At 40.0% G+C, this 12,431-nt stretch overlaps 1 protein-coding gene across 1 annotated transcript in view; it reads right to left on the bottom strand.

Annotated features, from left to right (window-relative positions):
* Positions 1-12,431, bottom strand: part of dlgap2a (discs, large (Drosophila) homolog-associated protein 2a) — a 404,743-nt gene that overhangs the window by 194,395 nt on the left and 197,917 nt on the right. The window contains exon 3 of the mRNA XM_036593314.1: positions 1,514-1,550. Within this exon, the coding sequence (XP_036449207.1) occupies positions 1,514-1,550 (37 nt within the window). The remainder of the gene's footprint in view (positions 1-1,513; positions 1,551-12,431) is intronic.

Raw genomic sequence — 12,431 nt, 5'->3', positions numbered from 1 at the left:
TGCTGCTGTACAGTCACCAAACATTCTATTTCTACACAGCTGTACAGAGACGACAGACGCTGAGAGACCACTGGAGCACATTCAGCGACTCACATCTGATCAACCTGTGATTCACAGAGGAGTTACACCATAAGCTTTAGCACAGAGGGGTAGGAAAAGAAAGAAAGTAAGAAAGAAAGAAAGAAAGAAAGAAAGAAAGAAAGAAAGAAAGAAAGAAAAATGTGTGTGTTGAGGGGAGGGATAAAGAAAGAAAGAAGAAAGAAGAAAATATACAAGCAATAATAAAAGAAAGAAAAATACAAAAAAGAAAGAAAGAAAGAAAGAAAGAAAGAAAAATGTGTATTGAGGGGGAGAAAAAAGAAAGAAACAAGAAAAGAAAGAAAAAAGTATACAATGAATAATGAAAGAGAGCAAAATACAAAAAAAGAAAGAAAGAAAACTGCAGAACTGTGTGAAAGAGGAAGAGAAAGAGAGGAAGAAGAAGACATAGAATGAAGGTATAAATAAAAAAGAAAGAAGATGTAAAACAGAAAAACAAACAGACAAAACCTCAGAATATTGTGAGAGAGGGGGGAGATAAGAAGGAAATAAAATGAACGAAACTTTAAAAAGAAGTAAAAAGACAGAAAATAAAAAAGAAAATAAATAATTGAAGTGTTAATAAAATATACAGAAGAAAGAAAGAAAGAAAGAAAGAAAAAAAAGAAAGAAAGAAAGAAAGAAAGAAAGAAAAAAGAAAGTATACAAGAAAAAATGAAAGAAAGAAAAATACAAAAAAGAAAGAAAGAAGGTAAGAAAGAAAGAAAGAAAGAAAAATGTGTGTTGAGGAGGAGAAAAAGAAAGAAATAATAAAGTATACAAAAATAATGAAAGAGAGAAAAATACAGAAAAGAGAAAGAAAGAAAAGAAAGAGAAATGCAGAGCCCACAGAGAGAGACCACCCACTGCACACACACAGCCGTCTGAGTGAGTGATGGGAGCGTTAGCGATTAGCTGTTAGCAACGGTCACAGAGCGATTGGCCTTCTCTCAACCTCAAACTAAGCTCAGCCAATCAGAGAGCAGCGAGGATGGGGCGGGGCCAGAACCCAGTGACAGTTAGCCTTTTAGCATTCGGCGCTAGCAGCATGAGCAAAAACAAACACACACACACACAGCACGTTCACACACACTCACACACGTACACACACACAGAGCACACACTCACACACGTACACACACACAGAGCACACACTCACACACACACACACACACAGAGCACACACACACACACACACACACACACACACACACAGCACACACACACACACGCACTCTCTCTCACACACAGAGCACACACTCACACACACACACACACACACAGAGCACACACACACACGCGCACTCTCTCTCACACACACACACTCACACAGACACAGCACGCTTCACTCCCTGCAGTTAGCGAGTTAGCAAAAGCATTGATGAGATGAGAGGAACAAACAAAAAGTCCAAAAAACGAAGAAAGCAAGGCCCACTCACCTTCTGCTTCACCACACAGAGTGCACTGAGACTCTAGCGCAGGCCACGCCGGGAGAGAACAAAGAAAGAGAGAGAAACGGTGAAGCAAAACCAAAACGAAGAAGCCTAGACAAAAACTTCAGCACAGGATCGCTAAAACGTCACTATTCAGCCTTGATCTGACTTCAGCAGTGCGCCAGCAGGTGGGAGAAGGTCCTCAGTGGCCAGCGCAGCAGCCCGAACTGCCCTGCTCTGAGATTAACGGCACAGTTTAACTCGCTTTATGAGCAGGTTTTATGGACCTGGATTAAGCATTTGTCCTAGAACACGCAGGATTTCTGAGAGAACCACCTCTATAAAGTTGGTAGAGGCTAAATGACCAATGCCACATGAGCTAATAGCACTTGGTGGGAAAAAACTAAATGTAATGATGCAAATGCACTCAAATCAGATCAGTGTGTTTTCAGAGAACACGTCATTCGGCATAAAGCCGCTCTTCTCAAAAACATTCCCAGCAAATAAACATAAAAATCAGCGCAGCCTTAATGAAGAAGGCCTGATGGCATCAGATTACATTAAATCAGTGGATTTGATACTCACATTACAGAGTCATGATTACAGATTAAAGTGCATGAAATTTAAAATAGAGCAGATAATCAGGAGGCTGGTGTACTTTGAGTGCATTCTGATTACACTGAAAAAAAAAAGGGAACAGATACTTTAGGTCCAATTAAACTCCATGTCCATTTCATAAATGCCAGCCTAAATGTAGGAGAGAAAAAGAGGAGATAGATCCTTTAGGTCCAACTAATGGATCTTGCCCTCCGAATCTATTTCTAGAGAGATCACTGAAGTTCAACTAATGCAGCTTGCCTTCCTGATCCATTTTAGATTGATCCTGTAGGTCCAACTAATGCGCTGTTCTATGTGGATGCATATTCAATAGATGCTTTAGGTCCAACTAATGCATCTTTCCTTCTGGATTATTCTTAAATAGATCCTTTAAGTTCAACAAATGCACCTTGCCCTTTGGATCCATTTTTAGATAGATCTCTTGTGTCCAGCTAATCCATCTTGTCCTCCATACCTTGACCTCTCGATTCATTAATATAATCCTACATGTAAAGACAAAAAGAGAAGGCGATAGATCCTTTAGGTCCATCTTATGCATCCTGCCCCTCTGAATCTATTTCTAGAGAGATCACTGAAGTTCAACTAATGCAGCTTGCCTTCCTGATCCACTTTAGATTGATCCTTTAGGTCCAACTAATGCACTGTTCTTTGTGGATGCATACTTGATTGATACTTTAAGTCCAACTAATGCATCTTTCCTTCTGGATTCTTTTTAAGAAGATCCTTCAAGTTCAAAGAATGCCTCTTGTCCATTTTAGAAAGATCCCTTAGGTCCAACTAACCCACCTTGTCCTCTGGATCTTGACCTCCAGATTCATAAATATTACCTTACATGTAGAAGAGTAAAAAAGAAGGCGATAGATCCTTTAGGTCCATCTAATGCATGTTTGCTTTTGGATCTTTATTAAATACATCCTTTAAATTCAACAAATACACCTTGCCCTCTGGGTCCATTTTTTGATAGATCCTCTAGGTCCAACTAATCCATCTCATTCTCCAGATCTTGTCCTCTAGATTCATGAGTATAATAAACGTGGAAGAGAAAAAGAGAAGACAATAGATCCTTTAGGTCCCACTACTGAGCCTCACCCTCTGGATTTTTTTAAGATAGATCCTTTAGGTTCACCTCCCTCCCTTATGCCTCCCTTATCTAGTTTAGAAAGATTCTTGAAAGTGCCACTAATGTGCTTTGCTTTGTGAATCTATTTTAAAACAGATTCCTTAGGTCCAACTAACGTATCTTCCATTTGAATTCTACTGAGCCCTGCTGGTGACATGCCTTATAAATAAAGATAATGCTTGGCCATACCTTATTGAAGCATGGGAATGAGATCCTTATGCATGGCCATGACTTAGTAAGGCATGGGAACGAGATCATGCCTTACTAAGTTCTGGCCACACATTAGGATTTCATTCCCATGCCTTACTAAGTCGCAGCCACAACTTAATTATCTTGTTCCTATGCCTTCTAAGTTGTGGCCATGCATTATTTTTAAATTATACAGGATGTCACCAGTGGGGCTCTGTAGGATCCATAAATATCACTCAAAATATAGGGTGAAGGCAACAGATCCTTTAGGTCCAACTAATGCATCTTTCCCTCCAGATCTTTTTATTCTACCAATGTCGCTGGCTTTACTGATCCACTTCAGATAGATCCTTCAGGTCCAGCAAATGCATCTCGTCTTTCAGATTCATTTCACAAATGTCACACTAAATATAAAAGAGAAAATGACTACTAAAGAAAAAGCTGGGAACACGGTTAAAAAGTTCTCACACAGGGACGGATGACATGAGACCGCGGTGGCAAGTGTGATTCATGTTCCCGTGAACAAATAAGGCCTTCTTTCAAGGGAGTGTTCAAAAAGACTTTCACAATTTCTATCAAAATCATTGTTAGAAACAGCATAGAGCATCACTTTTGAGGAACCGTACCTATTTGAGTTTAATGAAAGGAAAAGATGAATTTCATAAGAAGCAAGGCCATTTAAGATATACTGAAAGAAGACAACAGTGCTGCATAGGCAAGCTCTCTATCTCAGATAAGTGCACCCAATGAACTTCCTTCTAGTCAAAGAAAAGCAGGTAGTTACATGTACAGTATCTGTTTGGGTAATAGGTGTTAAATGCATGCTGTTCTGTTGTGCGGATTTACTTCGAGGTGATTAATGTGCTGCTTTTATGTGCAAACTATTCATTTTGTTCCCTAAAGCGTCTGAATCCCACACAACTGACTCACTGCTGCGTTCCCAAGCCAACCTGGACCCAAAAATGCATACAAAATGTGAACCAAACAGAAATTATTGGAGACAATAGGTTACAGAAGATCTATCTTTAGGTCCAACAAACGCATCTCACCCACCAGATCTATTTCAGATGTTGAAGGGGAATTCCACCAAGTTTTAATGTCCCTGCATAATTAAATCATTAAGATTTAAACAAAGTCATGTGCCTTGGCTTGATGTGAAATGTTCAGTTCTCTGGGAACATACCCAGTCAGAATTGTTCACAGTGTTGGTGATAGAAACCAGACATCTGTAGAGCTCCATGCCTCACAGAAAGCTACATGAAATGGTTAAGAAAACACTGCCTGATGTCCGACGTAGTTTTAAAGTAAGATTTTGGCCTAAACACATTTTTTTCATCAGCCAATTCATGGCGGAGGGATACATGCAGGGCGTTGTGAGGCAAAATAAACCCCAAAGAAAATTAATTATTTCAGATTTATGACTATTTTACCATCATCGACACTACATATAAAAACTAAGAAGGCGTGTAGCTTCACTGGTGGTTTTGGATAGTAAATAAAATGGCTGTATTTGTGCTGTAGACATGCTGACCCCTGGTTCCTATCACCACTACTGTAAAGAAATTTGTGTCTGTAAGTTTCTCTACAATGAACCATCTCACATCAAACCACTCTGAATGTCCTACCCTAATGCAAATGTCCAGAAAGGCACACACACACATGCAAGTCATACACAATTACAACAATGGAGAACAAGAGAGGAAAGAGAGAAGAAAGAAGGCTGATTATTCAGACAAGTGAGAGAGTGACCAGGGGTTTAACCTCAACCACCGTGCAGCACCTGATAATGCGCACAGCCAAGATGCAGAACACTGAGGGCCAAACCACCCACTCTCTCACACATACACACACATTAACACACACACACACACACACAAACATTTGTTTCTGTGAATTGTGTGGACCCTACATAGACTTCCATTCATTTCCTGAAGATTTTCACAAACTCTAGCCATAAATAACTACTACTAGCCCAACCCTAACTGTAACCTTTATCCTAACCTTAACCTTAACCTTACCTTAATATACACCGATCAGGCATAACATTACAATAGGTGCACTTTGTAGTTCTACAATTACAGACTGCAGTCCATCTGTTTCTCTGCATACTTTGTTAGCCCCCTTTTACCCTGTTTTTCAGGGGTCAGGACCCCCATGGACCCTCACAGAGCAGGTACTATTTGGGTAGTAGATCATTCTCAGCACTGCAGTAACACTGATGTGGTGGTGGTGTGTTAGTGTGTGTTGTTCTGGTATGAGTGGATCAGACACAGCAGTGCTGCTGGAGTTTTTAAACACTGTGTCCACTCACTGTCCACTCTATTAGACACTCCTACCTTGTCGGTCCACCTTGTAGATGTAAAGTCAGAGACGATAGCTCATCTGCTGCTGCACAGTTTGTGTTGGTCATCCTCTAGTCCTTCATCAGTGGTCACAGGACGCTGCCCACAGGACGCTGTTGGCTGGATATTTTTGGTTGGTGGACTATTCTCAGTCCAGCAGTGACACTGAGGTATTTAAAAACTCCAGCAGCACTGCTGTGTCTGATCCACTCAGACCAGCGCAACACACACTAACACACCACCACCACATCAGTGTTACTGCAGTGCTGAGAATGATCCACCACCCAAATAGTACTTGCTCTGCGAGGGTCCATGGGGGTCCTGACCACTGAAGAACAGGGTAAAAGGGGGCTAACAAAGTATGCAATGAAACAGATGGACTACAGTCTGTAACTGTAGAACTACAAAGTGCACCTATATAGTAAGTGGAGCTGATAAAATGGACAATGAGCGTAGAAACAAGGAGGTGGTCATAGTGTTATGCCTGATTAGTGTATGTCTTGACCTTAAAAGTAATGATGTACATTGTGGGGACCAGCGTGTGGAAGAAAGGTCCCCACAGCGTCCCCACAATGTAGCATAAACCTGGCGTGCACGCACACACACACACACACACACACCTACTGTTAAACTGAGAGGATGGCAGCAGAGCAGAGAGAAAATTTACTAGTTTAATTGTAGGCACTCTTGTCCTATTCTAGACTGTATCTAAAGAGCTCAGCCAATTGCCTTCATTAGCTCTGCCTGTGGTAAAAGCAAAAAAAACAAAAAGAGTGTAAAACTGTCCGAGTCTGTTTCGGAGCGAGGTCTACTGAATCCTCCACACCATATAGAGAAGTATAGTAGTGAAAAAGTGCCACCTCACTCCTGCTACTTACATAGACCCATACACATACACACTAAAGTAGATGAAGTGTTTCATTCCAAAACACATTAAATGCCACTTTTTTCAGGACACATGTTGTTGTAAGAGGCCTTTACGCATACGAGGAATACAAGGCCTTGTTATGATTCATGCTGGCATTATTAGAGCAATAAAAATGCATTTGTTGACCAAAGTGCATCGCCAGCTCTCCTTCTATCTAAATCTCTACTTGTTACTACTAATGAATACGTAGGGCTATGGACCATTCTACTGACTACCCAGCGTAAAAAACTATTACAGAAACAATGAAGTATTTAGAAGGATTATGCTACGATCTGTTTAAACTCAACACATTAACAGAGATAGAAATAAGCTAAATATATACAAAATCATCAGTTATAGGGTACTTTCTATTGGGAGGTGTCCCAACCCCTAAATTTACGTGTGAAATTGAAAAATGATTTGAAAATAATTACATTTAAATTTTTTGGCATTTACATTTTTTAATTTTTTGTTCAATGTTTTTAAAGATCTCATTGTTTTTTAAAGTGAAATTGAAAGATTTAGATTGATCATCAGATCAATTTTTAAAATAAAAAACTTTTCATGTTACTACCGAACACAGTTTTAATCCATAGACGGAGACTTATTTTAGCCACGCCCCTGCATCCCTGTCTGTCATGGCCACATGGTGAGCCCACTGTTTTGAGGTAAATGTGTCCCAAAATCCGTATGGATTAATAAGAATTGTCACTACTGAAACACATATTTTCTCTGCAATAAAGTAACTTCTTTTGTTTTAATGAAAAATTTCATGATTTTATGTGTGCAAATCTGTTCAAAGCTGTGTCTGCTAGTCATGTTCTGGCTAGCATTTTTGAGTTCTGCTTAAAATGAGCTAAAATTGTCACTAATGAAACAGTCGCTACTGAAAAATGTTGTTTTGGTTATGACAAAATGGAACGTTCAAACATTTATTTTAATAAAATAAACAAATCCAAGGTATTGGGTCACTCAAAGTTATAAATATTATCATGTACAGTATTATAAAGTCAGATACTCCCCTTTCATGTATTTAATTTCTAGTCAAAATAGTTATTAAGTACCCACTTCTTTTCTCAGTGAGTGTGTTTACATGCACTTAATAATCTGACCATAGTCAGATTTCTGCAGTTATCTGATTATTCAAATGGTCATGTAAACAGCATAGTCTGATTTCTTAGAACAGAGAAAGGTCTAGAAATCTGATCAAGAAATCAGATAAAGAGAGCTGGAATTTAGCTCAGTAATCAGATTTCTCAGTGCATGTAAACTCTTACTCTGATTTCTTTTGGATTTCTCAGTCTGAGCATGAGCGAAAACAGACCACGGTACTGGAAATAAGCGAGCAGCGTTGCTGTGAGACGCAGCAGAACACTTTTGGAGTGATGCTGAAACCAAATACATGCTGGAAGAAATGAAGGATTTAAATATTCTTCATCTTCTAGATGATGTATGTTCATATTTTCAGGTAAAGTGGCGCAATGTTTAAAAAAAAGCCGCAGCCTGAAGTTTTACATTACATTTACGTCACATCTTGTTCTGTGAGTTTATTGGCCGGTTGCAAAGCAGAAATCTGACTCATGTAGAACCAGAGTTTCCTCATTATCTGATTCCTCAAGTGCATGTAAACACGTTGCTTGGATTACTGACAAAATCTGATTTTCTGCAGTTACCGGATTATTAAGTTCATGTAAACACGCTCAATGTTAGAAATAAAAATCTACAAAAATCATCATCTAAATATAATACATCACATGTTTCAGTATTTAATGTGTCCAGTCTTTACCTTTATTACACCTTCCTTTCTTTACCGGAGACTCACTTTCAGCTGTTCAAAGAAATCTGCAGGGATATTTTTCAATTTTTTCAATAAGTTCAATCGCAGAAGATGGTTGCATTTTCTGCTTTTCAAGATCCACGTAATCCCAATTACATCATGTGAATTTAGTACAGCATATGTGGTTTGAGACGCAGCCGGCCTGTGACTGAAAATCTCTATGCGAGAGAGTACAAGAGAGAGAAAGGGGTGTGATAACGGCATTTTATGTACTTCCACAAATGGAATGTATATAGAATGAGACAGTACCAACTGGACACAAACAACGGAGCTCAAAACCGGACTGCTGGGTACAAAACCAGACACCTGGCAACCCTAGACTCGAGAAAGATGAAGAGAAATGGTAATTTCCAAAGAAAAGTTGTGCAACGTGTGATCAAGCTTTCTTCAGCCTGACTGTGCCTTATCAGTTAGCAAAGTGTTTAAGCTCGTTCGTTAGCGAGGGCCTCCGTAATTAACTCCAGCATTTGCATATTAGCCTCATGTGCTCACACATTCGTCGTCACTTGGCGGAGTGCTAGCAGCGCGAGTCAGCGGCGATAATTAGCTTTTTCTGCTCTTTCTTTCTTTTTTTTTCTCAGGCACATGTAGACTTTCTTTAGCGCTGCACTAAAAGGGGGCAGCTGAGGATACACTATTATGTCACAGCGGGAAAAAGAACTAGGAAGATGAGAAAACTTGTTTCCCACTTTCCCAGTTTAAAGAGATGATGACAAAGTCATCAGAGACTCAAATCCATATCTGTTTCTTAATTTGGTTAAAGGGCCCATAGCATGGAAAACTGAATTTTCCTCATGGTTTTGAAGTAAAAGATTTCAGTGTAGCAGGTAAACTCCAGGCTGACCATATTTTGGTTTTCCAAAACAAGCACACTGGCGGCAGGACGGCGGCAATGCACAGGCTGTAGACGGCAAACGTCAACAAAGCCAAATTCTGGACCTTTTCAATGCATTTTTAGGTCCAAAAAAGAGGACGCCTGCTGGAAAAAGAGGACACGTGGCATTTCGGAACCATTCACTGCCCAGTCCATATGTGCAAACTAAGCTACAGCCTGTACTGAGCGAACTGTTTTTGTGATGTCACAAAAAAAAACAGCTCATTTCCAAATATCCACCTATTCAGCCTACAGCACTTTAGCCCCGCCCAATCACACTGAAGTTATAAGGAGTGTTTCGGCTCTGGGCTGTTTATTGAAGGAAGCGGAATATATGGCAGCCAATCAATGGTGTCCATTCTCCAAGCCATTTCCTCAAGCATGGTCATGTGACCTGCGACACACAAAATCCTGCTGGTGTGGGTTCGTAAGTGGGTTTCTTCTGTTTTAGTGATTCACAAAAGCGCAACTAGGGTGCTGACCTGAATCTGAATTATTGCACACACACACACATTTTCCAAACTGCTTATCCTTCCGGGTAAGCAAATTAATTATTGCAGAGAAAAGAAGTTCCACAAAATTAATGTTAAAATTCTAATATTTTACACAGTACTACTGTTTTTTCACCATTTTATAAGAGCAAACTGATTAACTAATTGTTATGTATTTAGAAGAATTACTGAGTGCATTTACATGCAGTTATCTGATTATTTAAATGGTCATGTAAACAGCACACTCTGTTTTTTTTAGTGTAAGGTCTAGAAATCCGATTAAGAAATCCGATAAAAAGAGCTGAATTTCAGCTCAGTAATCAGATTTCTCAGTGCATGTAAACTCTTACTCTGATTTCTTTTGGATTTCTCAGTCTGCACATGTGTGAAAACAGGCTGGGGTAGTGGAAATAAACAAGCAGCGTTGCCGCAGGATGCAGCAAAACACTTTAGGAGCAACACTGCAACTAACTAGATGCTTGATGAAATGAAGGATTTACATTTTTTTCATCTTTTAGATAATTTGTGTTCATATTTTCAGGTAAAGTGGTGCAATGTTTAAAAAAAAGCCACAGTATGAAGTTTGAGTTTTACATTACATTTACGCCACAACTTCTGAGTTTATTGGCCGGTTGCGAAGCAGAAATCAGATTACTGTCTGACTCATGTAGACCTGGAGTTTCCCCATTATTTGATTTCTCAATTGCATGTAAACATGCTGATCGCATTACTGACAAAATCTGATTTTCTGTAGTTATCAGATTATTAAGTGCATGTAAACACATTCAGTGTTAGCACTAAAATAGTCTGAAGATACACTCGCACTGAAATATAAAAAAAGAAAAAAAAAGTTTTTATTGCAGTGCTACAACATTTCAATTTAATTTAACTTCCTTAGCACCAGCCCTTAATAAGTGGACCCATTAAGGAAATAAAGCAAATCACAAAAAAATATGGGATATGGGCCCTTTAAGCATTTGATAGCTAAAAGTTATAGCAAAAAAAATAAAGAAATTGTTTTCCGTTTCACTGAATGCTGGTTAATACATCTCTACTTGGGATCAATGCCCAAGAACACACTAATATTAGATTATCTTATGTGTGGTCTACATAAGCTCACACACACTCCTCCCTTGACTAATGGCTTCAATTCTATTCAAATGTGCACATACACAGAAGTGTGTTGCTCTATTTAGATGGCTATTGATTTTGGGTTATGCTCAGCGGGCAGTGGTCATTCCTCCGCTTGGCTGACTGCTCCCTGAAGAGCTGAGAATGCACTTCTGTTTGTACAGCTCTGTGATTACACACCATCACACCTCATACTCACACACACTCCAGTCTGCTGAAATAACCGCACACATCGCAATTAGCATTTCTGCCTGAAAGTACACTCTACTTGCATCCCAGTTAGCACACAAGCTATTCAGACCCTGAGTTAATAATACTGTGACTATCATCTATTGTTCACATAGAATCATTTAAGATTTAGTTCATTCAAGCCTGTACAACTCATACAGAGCATTTTCCATCACATTGCAGCTGCTATTAGCATTCTTGTTAGCATATAGTATGTAAAGGGAGCCCACCTATGATCCCAGGGCCCTATGTTCCCAGGGTTCTTTGTTCCTTGGACTCTCTGTTCCCCAGACCATGGAAGCTGTAGCGAAAGTTCTGCCAGGAAGGCTCTAATGCTACGTAATTCATTCATTGGTCCTGACCAGTCATGGGCCTACATGTGTCTTTAAAATGACTCGATTAATGGACCTATTCTGCTGCTTTCAGGTGCCTACATTTTGACGTTCCCTTCCTGCCTCCCCCACACCTCCAGTTGGGTCCCTGTCTGGTTATCCAGGGGTAGGCTCCGCCCCTGCCATCTCTATCCGGCAGGATGAACGAGGGTCTTGACGCTCCAAGACCTGGACCGAGGATGGGGCCTATGCCAAAGACGCTTTCATTTCTACTGAGTTTTTATCTTTCAAATTGTAAAATTCCATTGAGAATTCAATGAATGGTCCTCCTTCACTTTTGCTTCCTGAGTCTTTCTGGCACAACTATGTTCCCAGGGTTCTTTGTTCCCTGGAATCTATGTTCACTGGGATCTGTGTTCCACAGGCACTATGTTCCCAGGACCCTATATTCCACAGGCACTGTATTCCCAGGACCCTATGTCTCACAGGTACTATGATCCCAGGACCCTTTATTCCACAGTCACTATGTTGCCAGGACCCTATATTCCACAGGCACTATGTTCCAAGGACCCTATATTCCACAGGTACCATGTTCCCAGGACCCTATATTCCACAGCTACTATATTCCCAGGACCCTATTTTCCACAGATACCATGTTCCCAGGACCCTGTATTCCACAGGCACTATGTTGCCAGGAACCTATATTCCACATGTACTATGTTGCCAGGACCCTATATTCCACAGGCACTATGTTCCCAGCACCCTATGTCTCACAGGTACTATGATCCCAGGACCCTTTATTCCACAGTCACTATGTTGCCAGGACCCTTTATTCCACAGGTACTATATTT

The sequence above is a fragment of the Colossoma macropomum genome, unplaced genomic scaffold (assembly GCF_904425465.1).
Source record: "Colossoma macropomum unplaced genomic scaffold, Colossoma_macropomum, whole genome shotgun sequence".
NCBI classification, from domain to species: domain Eukaryota; kingdom Metazoa; phylum Chordata; class Actinopteri; order Characiformes; family Serrasalmidae; genus Colossoma; species Colossoma macropomum.
The sequence above is the reverse complement of the archived record's forward strand: the minus strand, read 5'-3'. Positions and strand labels throughout refer to the sequence as shown.